This window comes from Ischnura elegans, chromosome 4, assembly GCF_921293095.1.
Source record: "Ischnura elegans chromosome 4, ioIscEleg1.1, whole genome shotgun sequence".
NCBI lineage: Eukaryota > Metazoa > Arthropoda > Insecta > Odonata > Coenagrionidae > Ischnura > Ischnura elegans.
This window is the reverse complement of record NC_060249.1, coordinates 83,935,201-83,956,277: the sequence shown is the minus strand read 5'-3', so window position 1 is coordinate 83,956,277 and position 21,077 is coordinate 83,935,201. Positions and strand designations below refer to the sequence as shown.

General features: G+C 35.5%; 1 protein-coding gene across 12 annotated transcripts in view; it reads right to left on the bottom strand.

Moving 5' to 3' along the window:
• LOC124157741 (spectrin beta chain, non-erythrocytic 2) overlaps nt 1–21,077 on the bottom strand; it is a 218,640-nt gene that overhangs the window by 62,224 nt on the left and 135,339 nt on the right. For 10 of the 12 annotated variants that reach the window (XM_046532735.1, XM_046532724.1, XM_046532725.1 and 7 more), the window contains 15 exons: nt 20,387–20,596; nt 18,481–18,562; nt 18,318–18,395; nt 17,288–17,415; nt 16,293–16,530; nt 15,508–15,647; nt 14,783–15,056; nt 14,057–14,211; nt 13,863–13,971; nt 12,582–12,712; nt 11,660–11,945; nt 9,642–9,860; nt 8,194–8,490; nt 6,974–7,119; nt 617–703 (listed from right to left, as the gene is read on the bottom strand). In XM_046532735.1, the coding sequence (XP_046388691.1) occupies nt 617–703; nt 6,974–7,119; nt 8,194–8,490; nt 9,642–9,860; nt 11,660–11,945; nt 12,582–12,712; nt 13,863–13,971; nt 14,057–14,211; nt 14,783–15,056; nt 15,508–15,647; nt 16,293–16,530; nt 17,288–17,415; nt 18,318–18,395; nt 18,481–18,562; nt 20,387–20,596 (2,580 nt within the window). The remainder of the gene's footprint in view (nt 1–616; nt 704–6,973; nt 7,120–8,193; nt 8,491–9,641; nt 9,861–11,659; nt 11,946–12,581; nt 12,713–13,862; nt 13,972–14,056; nt 14,212–14,782; nt 15,057–15,507; nt 15,648–16,292; nt 16,531–17,287; nt 17,416–18,317; nt 18,396–18,480; nt 18,563–20,386; nt 20,597–21,077) is intronic. The other 2 variants (XM_046532728.1, XM_046532736.1) reach the window with 1 other exon arrangement.

Sequence of the window (21,077 nt, the reverse complement as noted above, 5' to 3'; positions counted from 1 at the left end):
AAAATCCTCACCAGTTTTTTAATGCTAGGTTTTTGCCTTTTATCCAAGTTTGTTAAGCAAAAAATAATGTCCCACTTCTTACCCTCCCTCCAATCCTTGTCACCCTCTCCTTCAGTTTATCCAAATATCACCTCTCCTCTCCCCAACTTCCCCCAACTTTCTGTAAAACAAGCAAATTGCCTCCTTTCCACTTCTCCGCATCCATGTTACCTCCTTCTTCAGTCTTTCCATCACCTTTCCCTCCGCTCCCCCATCATTTCTCCCACTTCCTCCAAAATATTAATAAATTGGCCACACTCAACACCATTTGCACCCTGACAATGATTTAGTGGCATTGATAAACTTGAGTCAAACTAACAGTTATTTTTGCGCAAAAGTTCACCTCGCTCTTTCAATACGCAAACATAATAAGGGAGATGAGAGGGAGAGGACTCTATGAAAGAGATGCAAAATGTGTTGATCTATGAGATGGGAGAAGATGAAAGAGGATTCTAACTAAAGGATTTAAAATCTGGAGATACAAAACAAAGGAGATTAGGGAGGATTGAGGAGAGTACACATTACAGACATTAAAGACAAACATCAAGAAAAGAAAGAGAGAGAGAATGTCCCTTACCGGATCTCTTGATGCCTCTGGGCCACTTGAGCCACGGGGTCATCACCCACACCACCCTTATCCTTTGACACCCCTCTAACACTGTCACTGAAAACGTTAGCCATTAGTACCACCCAACAACCACCACAGATGCTTACCATTCCATCAGCCCTTGAAATTTCTGCTTTCACTTTTTGAAAAACCATCACCAGAAGGTCCATATGTGTATTCATATGGTTATTTTAGCTGATATTATGCATTTGATACCAGGACAGGCATAACATTTTTGAAACAAAGGTGCTTTTTAGCAAGTACATACAGACACTGATTCATGAGTAAGCACCAATCCAGAATGATAAAATATGAAACAAGTCACATATGAAGCAAGAAAGACACTTATGAAAAACAATAACAAGGGCTGAAGTCCATTACCTCACAAATCACTCATTACCACATAAGAACAGCAAGATGAAATCCAAAGTTTAGTTTCATGATTGATAACATAAGCCTATAGTTTCTATGTAAACACATATTTCTCAAAACTGAGCTTTTAATGCCTTTAGTGTATATTTTTTCTATCATCAGATAATTTTAGTCATTACTACTACAAGAGAACATGTCACTTGTTACAAATGAATCACAACAAAAAGGAGCCAAAACCTTATTATACATGAAAGCTATGGAATACATACAACTTACAGAGGGAGAACTATGAAGTCCAACCAAGACTTGTACACTTAATCTAACTAAAAATAGGATATTAAACAGCTATAATATTTAAATCACAACTGTTACATGTAACTTTTTCACAGAGAGGACAAAAAACTGAAGATTGAATCTACTTCAAGATTAACAGAAAATGAGAGAGCGTTTTGAGAAAAGAAAACTTAATTCTGCCAATAATGACGTTTTAATAACTTTGCATTCATATTCACTACGCTTGTGGCATAAGTTGCAACAAACATCACTACTAACACCCATTTTGGGAGCCAGTAGGAGAGAGAACTCATCGTGGATTTCATGAAACTGTTCTTGTGAAGAAAGAAAATGCCATGCGATTTAATTTTATGCTGGAGGCCAAACAATCAAGCTAGAATCAAGCATGCTTACTTGAAGTTACTGATAATTATGTTTCGGGCCACAGCAGAAATTAGCCAGATTAAAGTTTTCACCATAAAAAATTTTGCATGACATTTATTTCAGTAAACTTACAGTGACATTCAATTTTAAGAGGAGGATATTCTGAGGAAATGATAAAATATCCCATGCAACCAATTCAAACACACAATGCAACTGTGTAAAATAATTCTCAGTGCTTTGATTTCAGAAAATCCTGCAGACAAAATTAAAACAGCCGCCACCAGACTAAAACAGCTACGTATAAATACATACATAAAAACACTGATATTCATACAATATATCACAAATTAGAAAATTAGAGAGGGAAGGATACCTGCGGTAAACTGGAGCCAATAAAAATGAAAATGACTCTCCTCAGGCAAATGGCTCTATTCTTAAGTCTTCATAGCCCATAGAGAAAAGTATGATATTTTCATAAATGAGAGTCAAAAAATTATAATTCTGTGAGAAGGAATGAATACTTTGGAAATTTTAAATATTTCAGAATTGTCAAAGAATACTCTCTCCCAATAGGGCATTAAATAATGCCACAAAATTAAAGACATACGGTCCAATTCAAGTTCAAATTATTGCCATAAGGTCGAGGAGGGCAGAACTTCAAATACTGCTTATAATTCCATTCAATCTTATTCGGTGAAAGTTTAAGACACAACATTTTCTGTAACTCAATAAAATTTTGACTAACAAGGACTCGCGTTACCTCCAAACAACCCTACATATGTATAAGAAAAATAAAACGCCTACATAGTGCATTTTCTCATGGGTATATGATTTGATCTAGCTGCAAATTTTGAAGGCAAAGTCTGTTACTCCAACCCTACCCAACCATCCCTTCACCAATTCGAGGAGATATTTATGCAAATCCAAGCCAATTTTTATTCAACCAGTTTGGTGCAAGATCTCATGTGTCTGAAGTATGAATAAGAAAATTTTAGCCCTTTAATCACTGGGATTCCCCTTTCCAAAACCCTCTAAGTGCAAGGTGGCCAAGGTAGAGGAGCTAGCCCCACTACCTTAAATGAAAGAATTATTATGCCTGTGGCTTACTTTGGGGTGAAGTCTAACCTAACCTATCCAAACCAAAATTCTGATTGAATCTCTGAACGCTTAAATGCCAATAATTGAGTACATATTCACAAGGATCAAACAGGATGGAAATGTGTAAAAGAAAGTATGCACATATTGTTTTTTATGGGAAAGAACATGTATTTTATTTCAGGTTCCAAAAGCATGAATCCAAGGGCAGTAGAGTGAATACCCAATAATATCATATTCTCAGAAGTGCAAAATGCATTCAATGCTGCAACAATTGCTGTGATATCTTCATTGGCTTTCATTATTTTAACAAGCAATTTTTGTGCTCATAAGCAATTGTTTCAAGTTGTGATATGCTTTTGTTTTTCCCTTGACTTGTAAATGTGTAGTTCTCTGGTGGAGACACCGTTAAAGACTATGGTAAAGAATAGTTGTGTTTATTTTGTGCATATAAAATTAAAAAAAAAACATATTAAGAGTGGTCCACTTGATAATACATTGTGATACTTAATTAATAGGAGTAGTCCACATAACACAAAATACCTAATGGAATATCTGCACTTCCTTTACCCAAACCCTCAATAACAAGTTCTTGTGCTGGATCAGCTAGCTTGCCTTATTCAATATCTCCGAACTTATCCACTAAATAACCCTTGGATTGTATAGTGCATGAGGAAAATAAAAGTGAGAAAAATGGCAAAATGTTAATAACGAATAGGAAAGTGGGTACCTGAATGACTGCATGGGTTATCTGACCAGGTTTGATTAAGTGCAGAAAAAAGGATTTTTTTGGATTTACTTGTCAGCACTCATCATGCAAACGGCCCAAATAGAGATTTACCATGATAAAGTGCATTGGCTATTGATGGAAAGCAAATCAAATCTTCAGCATAACACTAGCATTTTTCAAAGCCGAAAATTGTGATACAATGGAGTCTCGCTAATCCAAACTAATTGGGATTGAACCCTGTTCGGATTGTTCAGATTTTCAGAAATAATAGTATAAAACTGGTTCAAAGCAGAAGAACAAATCACAAGCGTAAGAAGTGCAAAGAACATTGTTACTGGACAAGACTGAGCTCAAACTAACCCTTCTTTTACTGACCACACTGCTGACTAACAGGCACACCTGACAGGTTCCACAGTCATCACTCCCCATCAGTTTGCCATCTGTTGTTTCAGGGTTCATACATTTTCATTTTTTGTGCAAACATTTTAGTTTTTAAGTACAGTTTGTGGCATAGAAAACTCCCTATTAACCGGCTGCACTTTATCCAGGTTGTGGATGATTTTCACTCCCACTCAATTTTTTCCGCAATCTTCATAAAAAAATAAAATCGGACACAAAACCATAGGAATTACTGCATTAAAGCTAGGATACACCAGGCTTATTATTTCCCTAGAATCCCCTCCCTAAAACGGAAGCGATTGCATGCTAGCTGCATTAACGGGAGCACCATGCTCCTGTTTTCCAAGTCTCGCAGCTTGCGACCGTGCTCCGTGATAACGGATACACATAGTGCAACAGTTGCAAGCCGGGCTACGGGTGCGAGATGTGGCTACGTGGCGTGGTGCCTGACAGTGTAGTTTCTGACATCAAGCAGCGGTTTTGAAGCATTTGTGCAAACCACCTTTCTGTATGCGTGATCACACAGCCACGGATGTGTGGTTTTCGAAACCACGCCTTACATGGAGCATTAATAATAAAAGTACAACCAAGTTATTGCCACTAAAAAGATCGCGAACTGGTGAAGAAAGCTCTCATTGAGCACTCTGCAATAACAGAATAACTGCATAAATAATAATATATTGTTTGTTTTTGGTAAATTATGAACATTGCAAGACATTAAAGTGAAAGTTTGGATTTTCCGTGTTTTCCAATTATTTGTGCCGTCTCTCCCCATCATTAGCCTCGATAATTGGGAGTGAACTGTATTTCTTAGTAATTAGGAAGCAAATTAAATAAAAAACTTCTTTAAAAAAAACATGTAACTGAGCTAGACCACATTCTTTAGTGGTGAAAAATGATTATCAAACGCCTTGATTGCATCTTTCGGGTCACAGTCTTACTATCTTCCAATTTAAACACGAAGAATATCTCTAGTGGCATTGCCCACAAAGGGCATGGCTTCCAAAAGAAAACCTGTGTTCTGAGTCGATTATTTTATTTACATTATTCCACCCATACTAAATACAGTACACCCATGTCTCGTATAGCGCAATTTCGATTAGCGCAATTTCGATATAGCGCAAATTCGTTCCTCGGGGAAACATTGCAACGCAGTGTAGCCTAATCAAAAATCTTAAACGCTCTCGTGATAAAACGTGAACTTGCGCTACGTACACACGAAATTTCTATCAATTTACGCATATTAATATTATTTCTTGCCTCAAATCTTCTTTTTTGTTTATATATTAATCGAAATTCATTGCTGCGCAATTGCCAAAAGTATTACTCGTCATTGGGTCTAGAGTTTTTTTTTTCAGCAATACGGTTTGAGACGTATTTTTGCCGTCGTAGGTTACCGGGCGATTGCCTTCCAGGTAGAGAGTCTACGCTAAAGCCTTCAAGGTCATCGGTATTCACGGGGGAGAAATGGAGCGGTGACAGAGTTGCGCATGAATAGCATCAACACATAAAAGGGTCCGCTATAGAGTCTTAAACACAATGGCTTCGTTCCCTCCCCGGAGTCATAGCCCTTCTGCGTCTCAGGAATACAGTTCAGCAGAAGATGGTGATTTAGATAGAGCCATACAGGGTAAAAACCAAGAGAATATGGCAAAAAATAGGAATGCGTGTAGAAAAATCAAGAATTTATCAAGAAAAACCATTAACCTAGAAGAAGACTTGAGAGAGGTCAATTGCTTTGAAAATGGAGAGCGTCAAAGCGATATTGCGCGGAAGTTTAAACTCACGATGCCTTATTCTGAATAAAGACGAAGCTAAAATATCAGTGACCTCAGCCGCACCAACTTCAACCAAGCGGTCTACACATACGGAAAGTTAATGGTGAATCAGTACAAAAAGACGAGAGTGGTAATCGCTCCGAGACATTAAGTGAAAGCTCCGGTTGGTTCCAGAATTTAAACGGCAAGCAGGTATTTTCAGTGCGGCGATATCAGGTGAATCTGCAAGTGTTGATAGCGCAGCCACCACAACATTTTCTGATGAACTCCAAGCTGTTATTGAAAGTGGCTCCTTTCCCCCTCAACTAGTTTTTAGTGTTGACGAGACGATATTCTTTTGGAAAAGAATGCATTCTCGTTCATTCATTTTCAGGGAAGGAAAACCTGGGTCAGGTTTCAAGGCATTTAAAGACTGTTTCACGTAGCAGCTAATGACTCGGAGGACTTCAAATTAAAATGATTTATCATTCATAAACTCCGCTAGCTGTGAAATGGCATTTAAAGTAGCATTTTCCTGTCATTTCGATGAGCGACAAAAGGGCCTGGGTGACACAATAGTTGTTTTTAGACTAGTTTGAAAAATCATCAACTGCCGGCAACGCATTACGATCCCCTGAGATAGCAGATGTTAGCCCACCCGCACGACAGGACGGAATTTCGAAAGCACGTAAGAATTTTTTTAACGTGAATAAAAGTCTTTGAATGCGTGAATACTATCTTTAAAGATGTTTTAAACTATAAATATTTATAGAAATAATGTTTTCTAAGGCTTTTTATGGGAATATAGATGTTTTAGAGGAAATTCAATACCCAAGACCTATGCTACCAGGAACGCATCCCTATCTTCCCTATGCTAAAACGCTCTCGTATAACGCAAATTCGTATAGCGCAAAGACCCCAAGGAACACATCCCTTGCGCTATACGAGACATGGGTGTAATAAGTTTCAACATTGTGCTGTAATGTAATTCAAATGAAGAATTGAATAAGGTATGTTGTAGGTAGTTTGTATTGTGTATAATATTTCCAATTTTGTACACAAAGGAATAATTGTACTATGTTTGAGGCACAAATATTAAGAAAAGAACTGTACTGTAAATGACAAAAGGTTATTTCTTTGAACAAATGTGAACAAATTGAACGAACTTTGGAGCTGTTAGGATTAAAAGGATGTTCAGATTAGCGAGACTCCACTGTAATATCTTATTTCTTTCGCAGCCTAAGACTTGAAGATCCATACCATTTGAGCCATAGAATGAGAGAAAATGAAGACATATTTGATGTTAAATAAACATACCTTATGTGATCTTGTTTTTTCTCAATGTCCTCTAAGTATGGACTGTCATTTGTGATAAGTTTCTTAGCCAATTCTTCACACTGGTTAAACCTCTCAGTTCCAGCTTCTATCCTGTGCTTGAAATCTTCAAACTTGTTTTGTAGCACCTTCAAAAAAATATTATGAAGATGGAGTGAATCATCTCAATTAAGGCATTTCTCTTCATAAACTACCAAAGATAAAATTTAATTCTAGCAAGATCTGCAGACAAGAAATCACCTCTAAAATTACTATTCAAAAATTATTTTCACCACAATGGTAATTTATGTTGCCTTGACATATTACTAATGTTAATTTCTGGAAATAGCAATGGCCACTTCATGTTGCCAAAGTTACCAAAAAATTGATACAAACGCATGCAGCGCATGCCATTAGCAGTAACAATGTTACACATGGTTAAAATCAACCATTTCTACAACTGTGACAGAGCAAAAATATTAATTAATAATTGAATGACTGATTCAAAATGGTGACAATTGCAAGGATAGAATCCATTTTACATTTAATTCAAAAAAAGTATTAAATAAGAGAGAAGATTTGAAGATCTATTGACATGAATAATCCTTTTAAAATGTGGTGGAAAGCTTTAAGTGATTGTCTTGAAACTAGGGTTCCCATACGTCGCAGATTTTGCGGACAATTAAGTTAATGCAAGAAGGCAAAAGTCCCCAGCAAATCCCATGAAAGCAGTGAGTGCTAAAAAAATATTTTTATAACAAACTTCAGTTTTATAACCAAATGGCATTCAAGTATTTCATCATAATTTGCACTGCTTTTCATGGACTCATAAGAACTTCCTTCCCTATATTCAATGCTCAATGAAAAATGCCCGGTACAAAGCTAATAATACAATAGATTTCTACTTGAGCAAGACAATGATGTATATTTTAGTGATTTGTGTTGAATTCTTTATTAAAAGAGAATTTAATGCAACCTAACATTAATATTCTTCAATAATGACACTCCTTTGCTGACACTGCTGACTCTGGGACTAATTTTCACCATTTATGACAACTCCTTCGCTTATAGTGAAAATGCTTGGACTATGTCATTGATTTTGGTTCTGAGATTATGGCAAGCCAACTATCAGCTATTAATATAATTAGTAAATCAGCATTCACATGAATTTCACAATCATTTTATCATACAAAATAGCTAAGTGTGAAGGCATCATTACATACCAGTAAATGCTCATAATCATGCCCATAGTCTTCAGATGCCGCAGCCTGCTCCTGTTCCTTAATCCATTGCTCTAGTTCTGCACTCTCAGTGAAATATTCATGACGACACAAGCTGTCTACAAGATGACGCTGTCGGGCTGAAGCAGCTCTTTGTAGGGCAATGAGTTCAGATGATAATGCAGTGTGTCGTTTCACAATCAGTGCAGAATCAGGATGATTATCATTGGCCATAGCGTTAGCCACTCGACCCATTTCAGCAACAATCCCACTGTAGGTATCCAGCTCCAGTTCAAGGGCCTGACAACATAAAATTCCATGATTAATCCTTGAGCAGGTGCGCTGGCATATAAAAGTAAGACAATCTTCGAAGACCAAGGATTTCAACATTTTACGTATGTTCTGGTCTAGAATGGCCTTGTGTATTCTTAAATTGAACTTGGACTGTCTATAGTGTGACTCTTCAAAGCTCAAGTATTGAAGCTAATTTATTTTTAGACCGGCAAGAGGAACTGACACCCATGGTGTACAAAGTACACCGCGTGACTGGCCCAGTACCTCGTGCTTTGCTTTTCTTGAATGGCCCCGTTTACTCCCACAATGTCATTTTGACTGTCTATAGCATGAGTTTTTAAAGCACAAAGCATTGTAGCAAATTTTTTTTAGATCGCCAAGAGGAATCCAACACCCATGGCATATAAATTACGTCGCACGACCGGCCGTGTACCACCTGTGTACATTGACATCTGTATCGCCTATAAATGTACAAGCTTGAGCTAACTTTTACAAATAAAGATAAATTTTAACAAAAATTGAGTGTTATCATGTAAATGCATATATATCATAAATGCATATGCATATCGTGGACAAAGTACGCCACGTGCCTGGTCGTGCTAAAATATCAGGCACGCCCACTCGAGTGTTAAATGCCGAAGACCCAATTTTCTAAAAAGAAAACATGTATATCCTATTCTATTTACTGACATGACACTTATTCTGCTATAAATGTTAATGGCACATCAAATTTTATTGGGGTTGACAACTTCCACCAATATGAATATGGAAATTAACTTACTAATACCATGGTCCAAATATCATCACAGCATTAATATTGAATATTACTAATTTTTATCTTATTTCCACAACTTAATTGTGGTCTGGCATATGTTAGAATATTTAAAAAGGGGAATATTCCAATGTAAAAAAATTGATTTCTAGGATGATGTAAATATTTATGTAATGTTAAGTTTTGAATACATTGTTTGCATCAAATGTGAAGAAAAATGCCAAAAAAGGGAATTTGTTTGCACAGCTACAGGCTGCTGCCAAAATAAAAAATATACCTTTTCTGGGTGAAAATACAAGACAAGAGCCGCATTCAACACTAAATTCAAATTTTAAAAATAAAAAAAACACATAAAAAGTAGCACTAACATAAAGAATAGAGTTACCTTGTGTTTTGTCAAAAGTTTTGTTGCAGCATCACGATCACGCCCAAAGTCAGTTGAAGATAAAACATCTCTTCGTTCCGCCAGCCATCCCTCAACTTCACCAGCTTCGAAGAAAAACTGCTGTGCCTTGAGGGACAACTGAAGCCTCTTACCCCTTTCACTGGCTTTTTTCTCCAAGTCTTTCCATGATTCCTTGAGGCTGTCGCACAAAGCTTCTATCTACAAGAAACATTTTCATCAATAACTAACGAGGATCAAAAAGGAAGACGTCAATAGCTACACATTAGAGTACAAATATTGCTTTCTTCCACTCCATTCTATTCATCATTTTAAAATTAATTTTTGAAAATATTAAAAATGAAATGGCTTTGAATAACATTCAAAAATTTACTTTAACACACTCAATGCGGATGCCTTGAATTCAAGGCATCCCGTGCTAGCCTAGGACGCAGATGTCTTGAATACAAGGCATCGGTCCCGTTAGGTTTCTCGGCCTGCCATCTGCCTCCGCGTCTTCTACTAGACCCTGCAATTGTGCCCAGCGTCTCAGTGCGTCTTGTCCTGTGACTGGATACAAGTCGTTTGCTTGCAGTGGATTTTTTGCCTTCTTTTTATTATAATATATTTATCATAATTTTATTATAATATATTTATTATAATTTTATTATAATATTTAATATTTTCTTTATTAATAGTGCAAATTTTAATAATTTGGAACTATGCATGATTGTATACGATTAAGGAAGACATAATATCTGATATTATTGAAAAATATTTTTTCCGCGTGGCGGTGTGTTATGATAAATTTTCTCAGCATTGAGTGTGTTAATAAATTTTTGGATGTCGTTTTTTCATGTATAAATAAACAACACAAAATTCCTGTACAACAATACAAAAAACAATATTCCGACTTATCATGTTTAATAATTTACTTCTTTAGAAACACATTCAGCACGGAGCACGTCGATTGACGTGGCCACGTCCAAGCCGAGATAAGGAGCACGTCAATTGACGTGCTCTGCTGGTCGGACGGGGGGGCCATTCTCCACCTCCGTATGTGACTAATATCCACTTTTGAGTCTTCCGATCACGTGCATGGCCTCCAGCAAGCTTCCCTCTTTCAACCCGAGTGTGCCGTTTGAAAATAGCGGTACATATTTGAACGGAAGTTATGGCACGAAAACCACTCTCTATTTTTCCAGCCTTTATATCAACTCACCAACCTATCTGTTTGTCTGTTTGTCTGGTACAAATCTTGTAACTCAAATTTGACTCACTTCCTGTGAAGCAAAAACGCTGAAATTTTGCACACTTCTTCATTTCCGATGACAATACATGAAAATATAACTTTTTCTCTCCAACCCCCCTTTAACCACCCCCCAGTCAACCTATAGCCCCCCAAAACATGTTTTTGATCTAAGAAGTTCCAAATGGTCGATATAGGGGGGTGGCATTTTTAACATAGGGGTAGGCATTTAAAAGCATAGGGGTGGCATTTTGAAACATAGGGGGCTTACCATTCACTGAAAATTTAATAAATATAGTGACTTTTTTAATACGTCACTTTTGGTTTTTCGGGGTCACTGAGTTTTTTTGCTTTGTGTCATATATAAACGTTGCTCATCCCCTGTAATCTAAATGTAAAGGCTGGTTTAAAAAAAAAAATTTTTATAAGAGCTTATTCTTTCTTATTTTATCGGCCGAATCTGACGACGTTCATGAAAATCTGGCCTGGATTGAATGTGTTAAGCCCTGAATGAATATGAATAATAACAAAACTCTCTAAAATAATCCAAAAATAATTCTCTCAAGAAAGAAGTAAATTTCAACAAGGTGCTACTCTTTAAAATACCCGCTGAATCTTTCAACATGAGGGTTGCTATGATTACAAAAAAAATTGAAACAAGTCACAAAAACAATGCCGATTATAAAGAAATGCATAGTTTCCTTCAATTAAAGCATTGTCGAACTAACGTTGAAGTTGTCTGAATGCAATACATAAAAGTATGCATAGATACCTCCTTGGAGCGAGGGTGTTTCTGCTCCAGAAGATTCTTCCCAGAAGCAAGAGCTTTTTCCATCGTTGGGCGGTGTCCCACTATTTCAGCTTTCAGCTTTTCATGCTTTTTATGAAGGGTTTGAGCTTGATGAAGGTTAGAGCCCAAAATCTCTGAAGCAGCAAGAGGCATTCTTTCTCGTACCCACTGCTGCTCAGCGTCCACCTCAAATGTGAATTTGTGGTAACGCAGGGATTCCTCCAGAGCTTCTCTGCGCAACCTAGCAGGCTCCTTCAAGGTTGAGAACCTAAAAAAAAAACAGTCAAACAAATTTTTTAAAGCCAAACAGGGAGTATAATATGCAAACTACTTTTTGAATGTATAAGGCTATTTTTAACAACCAATGATATGGGCATTTTCAATTCCAAAAACAACAACTCTATCCGATCATTACCATTTATTGTTGATGCTTGTCTTTTTTGAGCAAACTATGTTGCTCCAAATTCGTACGTTAGATAATATTGAATATGAGAGGGTATAAATATATGAGGGATAATTTTACTTTGAGATGCCAAAAATTGTTAAGCAAAAATAGGAAAGTCATTGGAAATAGCCGAGTGCCTTCTACGTACGCAATAAATATTACAAGGGAAATCTATGTCTCTTCGGTTTCAATGGGAGAATAAAGTCAAGAATTAAATAGTTTCTGCAAGTTATTAAGCCACTATTCTCTTCATATGGTTCAATTTTACAAGAAAGAACTCTTGGTCATTGTGCCATTTGGAGATTGATCAATTGTATCGTGATTCAGACAAACATTTTTCATAGATATTCAACTTTTCTAGTGAGCAACATTAGACCGGAAAGATATCCAACAAAACGACTTTATTTCATGGTGCAGTAAAGATCTTTACCAACATCAAATAAAAAAACATTAACTTACTTATTCAGACACTGCTGACTGGATTTTCTAATGGTATCAGCATCAAAGTGTCCATCATCAGCCATCTCTTGGCCAAGGGACACCAGCTCTCCTATTCGCCTCTCCCAAGTGTCTAGATCATTTTCAATAACCTAAATAATATCAAAATAATAAAGAGTAAAAAATAATGTGGTTTACTAACCATTTATAAATGTGTGAACTACCTTATAATTCCCATATCTCCTTTTCCTACCTTCCCCACCACAAATTAAAGTTTATTTGCAACGCAATGTGAACAAAAGATGGAAAGAAATCATGAAACAGATGCTACAGTGTGAATTCCTCATAAAATGATGATGATTGTATTTACTGTCTCGCTGGATGATTCATTTGGCCTTTCCCCTACAATAGGATGGATATCAAATCTCTCGAGAGGGTAATACTTGGTGAAATATTAACATCTATGTAATAAAATATAGGAAATGAGTCTCTGAATACCATTAAAATGGAAATGAAATCTATGAAACAGATTTTTCCATTAACTCAGGCAGCTATCATCAGAAGGGAGATTTATACTGTAACTGCCAAACCTCAGGCAAAGAGAGGCAAGGCCTAATAGAAAATAAATTAAAATTGTAAAGAACTGTCAACATTATACTATATGTTTTCCAGAAGAGTAGCAATCTAAAATTGTTAATGACCTAGTTTTCCCCATATTATATTGCTTTCAAGCAGGGACGTGTTGGTTCCATCTTAAGCTAAGAACCATAATCGGGAACTGAAGCCAAAAAGAATCAGAACTAAAATGTTTATTCAGAACCCACTTTAAACCTTTTCTGAGCATAATTTACATTACATACTTCATAGAGAGTATTGCTATGAACCCAACAGTGATATAACTTGATGCATGATTCTCGGCAGTTTTGCAATACTGAAATGAAGATCTTAAATAGCTTTCGGAAACTAAGCAATGAAAATAAAACAATTAAGAACCAGACCTAAGAACCAAAACCACCATCCCAACTTTCAAGACCTTCATTTATTAGTAACCTTTTAATTGTTCTCCGGCCAAAACCGAGACTCTTTATGCAATGAATGTGATATGGGGGCCACCAATCAAGAGCCACTGGTTCACATAAGGGGCTACTTAAAATTTAAAAAATTCAATTAAAAAAGCAAAGTCTCACACTAATCAAGGTATCTGGTAGAATATTCTAACATGGCTACAAGGGGAAAAGTTAACAGTTGAGTATTATTAACCCAAGACAAAAAAAAACAACTCTAAAATTTCAGCAACATTACCTGCTGTTTCTTCAGTAATTCATTACAACTTCGAAGATCAACACCAACTTCTTGTGACTGCAATGAGGTTTCTATCTCTTCCAGCTTGAGACGAGCGTCTTCCAGAGTCCTAATGCAAAAAAATACAACAATTAATGAAATAATAACACTTCTACCTAGCTAAGAATGAAAATAATGGAGCTGCGTAAAATTACCTGTTATATGTATGCTGTGCAGAAGCTTGTCTCAGTCTCCTGCCTTTATCTGCAGACATGGCCACTAATTTCTCCCATGCTGAGTTTAAGTCATCCATAATTCTCTTTACATCACCACTGCGATAATTTCTTTCCGAGACAAGTCGTTGTCCAGCCTGTAATATGATTTTATAAAATGAAAGAATGTACTCCTCACTTTAGCTCCTTCATTTTACTGATGATAACTTCTCAACCTCAATTACGCATGATTTAGTGTATTTAATGAGGTGCAATCAAGAAAAAGACAAGATCATGGAGAACTTGGGTTGTACAAAATGCCCCACAAAAGAGCAAATTTAACCATAGCACAAGGTTTCATATATTTCTTGATTTATCTTTATTAAGTAATAATAAGCCATTAATAAGCCAGCTCCAAATTTAATCCTTCCTTCATTTTGACAAAGGAGTTAAATGATCATCAGCAACAAAACAGAATTGAGAAAAAATTTGGCAAACAATGCCCATATGGCATGCTCAAGTAGGTTAATAATTATTCAGAGATGTTTAGAATCACCACTTGAATAATATTAGCCTTAAGAAAGCATCGAGTTTCCACACACATGACATTTCGTATGACACTGGGGTGATGTTTTAGGGCAGCAGATGTATACTTGATGCAGTTCAAGAGTACATGCAATACATTCGACACCTTAGTACTAAATTAACAAGAAAATGTAATGTCCTTACTTTGTTTAAATCTCGAAGGCGACCCTCATTTGAACGAAGCTCACATTCAAAGGCTTCGTGCTTCTGTAATTTCCTTTCAAGATTGGTGAGATCTCTGTAAGATTCATCACCGGCAGTTTTTGCTTTGTCTGCAAGCCAGCTACGGAATTCATCAGCATCGGCACTGAATGTGTGGAATGCCGCAGATGCCAATATCGCATCGTATCTCGCTTGTTCAGCTTGCCGTAATTGCCCATTCCTCCTTTCCAGGACTTGATTACATCTCTTTGCAATACTACAAGGAAATAATAATAAATGTCATTATTTGCATGCAAAGTAATGATATTTTGAATAATACTCAAAGGTAAAATGGAAGAAATACATTTTTGAATAATGATACAGAAAGTCTAGTCTCTTTAGGATAGTTGAGATAGTAAATTTAGCAGCATATTCACTAACTCTCGTACATACATAGAAAAAAATCCATTAGCATATTTGGTTATCATGGACACTATGAATGATGACGACAAAATATCACTGACCATTAATCCATGAGGAAAGCTATTTAAATTTCATTACAAAATAACATTTCATAACACTTATGGAAGTAAGAAGGACCAAAATATTTCTATGATCATTATAATCTCATTAAAACCCCACTGAACTGAAACAAACTCTCCTGAAAATCTTCCTAAACTTCAAGATAGAAAATTAACTTCCCCAACATGATTGTGCTTTATACTTACTTAGGGCTATCATAGTGGCCAGAAGCTATAAGTTTCTGAGCCATATCACCAAAAGCAATAAATCTTTCCTCCTGTGCATGAAGAGTGTTCCGAAAATCCTCATGCCTACCCAGCAAAGCATTGACATCATCAATAGATTCCTGTGGAATGAGAGATAAAATTTGGAATTAGATCCATTTTGTAATCCAGGAATCAACTGATCTCTTGATAGGTTTCTATTGTAATTTGTGCAATGTAGTGTGAATAATATTTCCAAAGAACTAAAACTTTTCATGCACATATGCACAAGAACAAAAGGAGGCCAATTACATATGACTGATTCTAGGACAGAATATAATTAACACATAAATTCAATAACCATTTACAATACATGAAGGTAATATACAATTGAAAGCCAGCAGATCAATAAATTTCAGGTTAAATATTTTTCTATTACAATTATAGTCAGCGAATGGAATTAAAAATATGTATATTGAAGCCCTTTTTTTTTAATTTTAATATAAAAAATCTACACATGACACTTACTAAATAATAAATAAATAAGAGTAAAGCCATTTGATGGACACAATTAAAATGATTTTTTTTTAATACGAGGAAAACGAATGTTGAAATTGTTTATTTGAGAACATAACTAAGCAATCCTTAATATAATTCTTGGTAGGTAAGTCCTTTATTTTCGCCCTAATATCAGAGCTACAGGAAAACACTAAATTAAATTAGAAAAGTAGAATTCACACTATAAACAATTAGAAAGACTACTGCATTTCCAGGAATTTTAAGCATACCCCCAAATCTGTGTACTCCAAAAATGCTAAATGTCCAGATGTGGCTGCATCTAGACGATCAGCTTCCCTGTTGAAAACCTGGAGACTATGGCACTGATCTAGCCAGTCATTCTTGGCAGCCCATGCTTGCTCTAATTCCTGCAGCTTGTCAAGCTCCTTGAGCCTGTCTCGTACTTCATCCTCGCCAGCACAACCTCTCTGAAGAAGCTGTCTCCCTAAATTTGCCACCTGTTTGAATCTGAAAGCAATAACATAAGCAGCAAATATTTAATTCCTTAAGGAAGAGCAAAGCATAACTTGGCAATAGCAGAAACTGAACAAGATGAAAATTATCCAAGTCGTTTCCAAATCATAGCAATTAATGTTCTCCCTGGGACATTCAAATCAAGATTTTTAGTAGATTGGCAGGGAGTGAAAATTGGAAAAATTACAATCTTTGGGAAAAAGTCCATGCCATTAACACCAAATTTCAAAAATTGACTTTTTAATTTCTATTCAAGTACTTTGGTCAAATTTTACATTTGGAGATATTCAAGGAGTAACCTACAAATGGCTTCATTTCAAAAGAAGACAAAGTGAGGTAGAAAGACTCAAATCCCATCCATATTACTATCTGGAGTTAGTTAAGAGAATTGTGTATATGGTATAAATAGGTAGGTACATACGTATCAATATTCTGCAGAAGCAAGTAGAAGAAATCCATAGTTTGTTGCTAGTTGAAATCATTACAATACCAAAGGAGAAATTACAGCAAAGATAACACTGAAGTGCTTCATTACAAGAGTCTGAATTTTACAATAAAAGCTCCTGAAACTGTTTTAGTTATTGAAAAGCATATCATTCAATGCTTATTCATTATTTTTTGTACAGAAAGTAATAATTTAAGAGAACATACTTAAAATAAGCATTGTGTATTATTCAAGTATTATTGCATAAAATGTATCACAAATATTAATAGATTAGGACAGATACAATCTAGTTTTAATAAAACTTACTCATCCTGATGAGCAATAATATCGTCTCTGAGTTCTTTATGCTTTTGGAGCAATTCCTCAGCAGCTGGTACATCTTTAGCAACATCCTGAGCAGATAGAGCTTCTCGGGCTGAATTCATCCAATTTAGCTAAAAGGTAATCCATAAATACAAGTTATTACATACGTGATATAAGAAGAAATACGAGTAGCTGTCTGCAGCTGTTATGCGATAGTTATGCTGATATAACAGCTGCTTAAAACAACAATAATGATGAAGCACAATTATCTCATTATTGCAAGTGAAAATTTGAAAGTTCTTGGTCACTTTGTGGTTCCTGAAATCACACAACCCAATATACACTGAAAGTTGTCGTTACATATTAGACTAGGCAAAACTGAGGTAATAATGCTTGGCCAAATCAATTTTAAACCAAATTATTCAAAGTTGCTGGTATCAGCTATATTTTCTTTAAGGTCGTGTGGATTAGGACCCTACAAGTGTATGAAGCTAGATATAAAGTAATTTAGAAGTTATTCCATGTTAAGTAATTTACAGGTTGCCTCAGGGAGGCGAACTCTTCAAGCTTGGAGATAAAAACTTCTATAAGCTGGCAAAGGGGATAAGCTTTATGTTTTATGCTCTACAACTTTGCCCAGAGTTCAAAATCAGAGCATCATAGTCAGGGATGAAGGCGTAAATAATTTTGCAAATCCTTAGGGGGTCCATCAAAAAGTTAAATGGCAACTATAATTTCTGGGAGGGTCAGGAAGCTTTCTCATTCATTCCGCTGAAAATTTTTCCATTCCTGTCAATCATGAGAATTCTTTTTCAATTTCACTTCACATTTCCTTGTCAAAATAATATTATTTGCAACAGCAAAATGATCTCAGGAGTTACTGTAACACTTCAGTCAACTCATGAAAGCCTATGTCTCGCAATAAATTATATTAGATAAAATGGTAGGCCAGAGTTGAGTGAATAAATAATTTTAAAAGGATGGCAACAAGACACATTATTCATGAGAATGAGGATCAACTAAATATACTCACCAAATTCTTGGAGTTATTCATAAAGATTTGCTGTCCCACAGCATCTTCAAGTCTCGATCGTCTCTCTGCAGCTTTGGTCTGAAAAAATAAGAATGTATTATTAAGGGCAATATAACCAATATTAGAGATCATTACTATAAAACGCATTATCATATGTCCTCACCATCACTTTCTGCCAGAGATCTTGAATTTCTTTCTGGCGACCAAGAACATTGGCTCTTTCATCAGGATAGGCTGATTTTACCCTGAAGGTAAAAGAAACCATTCGTTAAATGTGTAATGCTATATTACCTCGTGTAAGCCATGCACCTTAATAGTGGAAATGCCAGTCAAAAAAATGAAAGTGTGTGGCTTACACGAATCCTACAAATTTTCATGTAAGCCACACATCATTTTTTCTCAAATTGCTGTAATTTATTTCCCCAAAGTTTCATATTAGTAAACATGATGATTTTAATAGGTAATTATGATGTGGTAGCCAAAATATAAATAATTTTAAGTAATTAAAAATAACAATCATTGTGTATCTAAGTCTGAGTGTACAACGACACTTGCAGAAAGGCTATTATGTATTGGAAACATCATGTACCACTTGTATAGATCATAAATAAGGTAACATGTAGTAGGACTGATATGTTTTCATATCTGTTTTACATTCTATCCTGTTAGCCACCTCGAAGTCTTTTCAAATCTACAATTGGATTAGTAGTAGAGATGAAAATTAAAAATGAGAACTGTTATGATGTTTGTTTTGTTTTGACTTTGTTTAAAAGATGTTTTTTGTACGTAGGACCAAAGGTTTTTAATTTGTTACCACAGTCATGTTTTATTTCAAAGTCTTTAAAAAAGTTTTTTCAAAATGTACATTCTTGGCTTCTCACTAAAGAAAGTGTAGAACAAATATTGTTGTAAATGAATTATAAATAGTACTTTAGTTGTTTTTTTTTCATGTACGCACTTAAACTTTGGTTGCATAGATTATCAAGGTAGCACAAAATGAACACTATATGTAAAGCATAAATATTATTATTTTGGATGGTAGCCTCAAACAGGTTATCCTTCGCGGCTACCTAAAATTACTCAAATTTGTTATTGTCATGTAATTTGTGTGTGGAGTAATAAAATTATTATTATTATTATTATGTAAATATTTATTAGAGTTTCATTAGCCTATATCAAAACACTCAGAGATTTTTAAATAAAAAAAATAATTGCCACAATAGTGAGTTTAGTTATTCTGTGTGTTTCCAAGGCACTCCTTTGTTGTTAAATCATCCTGGCCCAGTCTGCGCTGAATGCAGAAAACGGCAGACGAGACTACTGCCACTATCAGGCATCTATCGGGCATGGATGGCATTACACTTTCATTTGTTGAGTCGCCAATGGATTTCCGTGACCAAATAATCATTGGACATACATACTTCCGCAATTATTTTTTTAGATATCATTTTGAACATACAGGTATATCATTTTATTAGCTGGATACATGATCCCATATATAACTGTGATTATTGTGTAATGTTAGGAGATAAAGATGCAAAATAAAATAGGCTGTGCATTGTGACGATGTTAATACGTAACACAATAAATTAATGACAGAGACATGCATCAAGACTTAACTTAGGCAGGAATTTTTATTGTAAAATACCCATTCATTTGAGGACAAAATTTTGAGGGCTTGAGGGCAAAAATTTGATTTTTGATGAAAATGATAGTTTTTACTCAATATCCAGCCCAAAAATGGGGGTGCTTAGGATACACCATGACATGGCTTACATGATTACATATAGTAGATATTTTTTTCATCTGTATCCAATAAATGAACCACAAAGAACAGCAGGACGGAAAAAGATCGACATTTGTGACTAGGCAGATCAAATGCCTAACAATGGCAGTAGTCAGGGATAAAAATTAACTTCAGTATAAAACTGAAGGTTTAGGTTTACATTTCAAGCCCCATGCCAGTAAGGAAAGATTGAGATGAGTTGAAATAAAGACTTAAATAAAATTGACAAAATTCATTCTAACAAATGCAGAGGAGTTTCTATCGAGAAAAATGAGAAACTTACGAATCAGCCAAGAGATTGACCCTGTTGACTTTCTCCTGGACAGGTGCCAATTCTCGCTCCAGATGCTGGTGTCTCCTTTGCAGAGCTTGGACAGTTTTTAGATCCCTGGAATGTCTTAGCCCACTTTCACCACCATCTCCTTCCAGTTGCTCCATCTTCTCCAGCATCCAATCTCGTGCTTCATCACATGTTCGGTTAAATAATTCAACACTGAAAACCAAGGATAGTTTATGATGTAATGAGAAAGCATACGGAAATTTGAATGAGATTTGCGATTATTATACCACATAGAAAAGAATTGGTTTCATGCAAAATAAGGATATATGCATCAGTCAAATACATACTCAATATCATTTAGAGATAATTTCATAACATCAATGGACTAAAAAAAAATCAATCAATTTCATCATTGTATTCCCTATTCTTTCCATATCATTCTTCCCTATAAGAGAAGTAATGGACTGGAATAAATTGGTTGGTTTCTCTACCACCTAAAGTAAGGATATTTATTTTATAATTAATTAAAAGCCCTAAAAGAAAACCTGATGAGCTTATTTTGGGTATGGTTAACTATAGAGTATAACTTCCATATGAGGCATTCAATAGGACCGGAAAAATTACAAATTCATTGTAAAGGGGTTCGATAATTGGTATACATATGTGTTTTGTGGGCTGCATCATTAAGGGATGA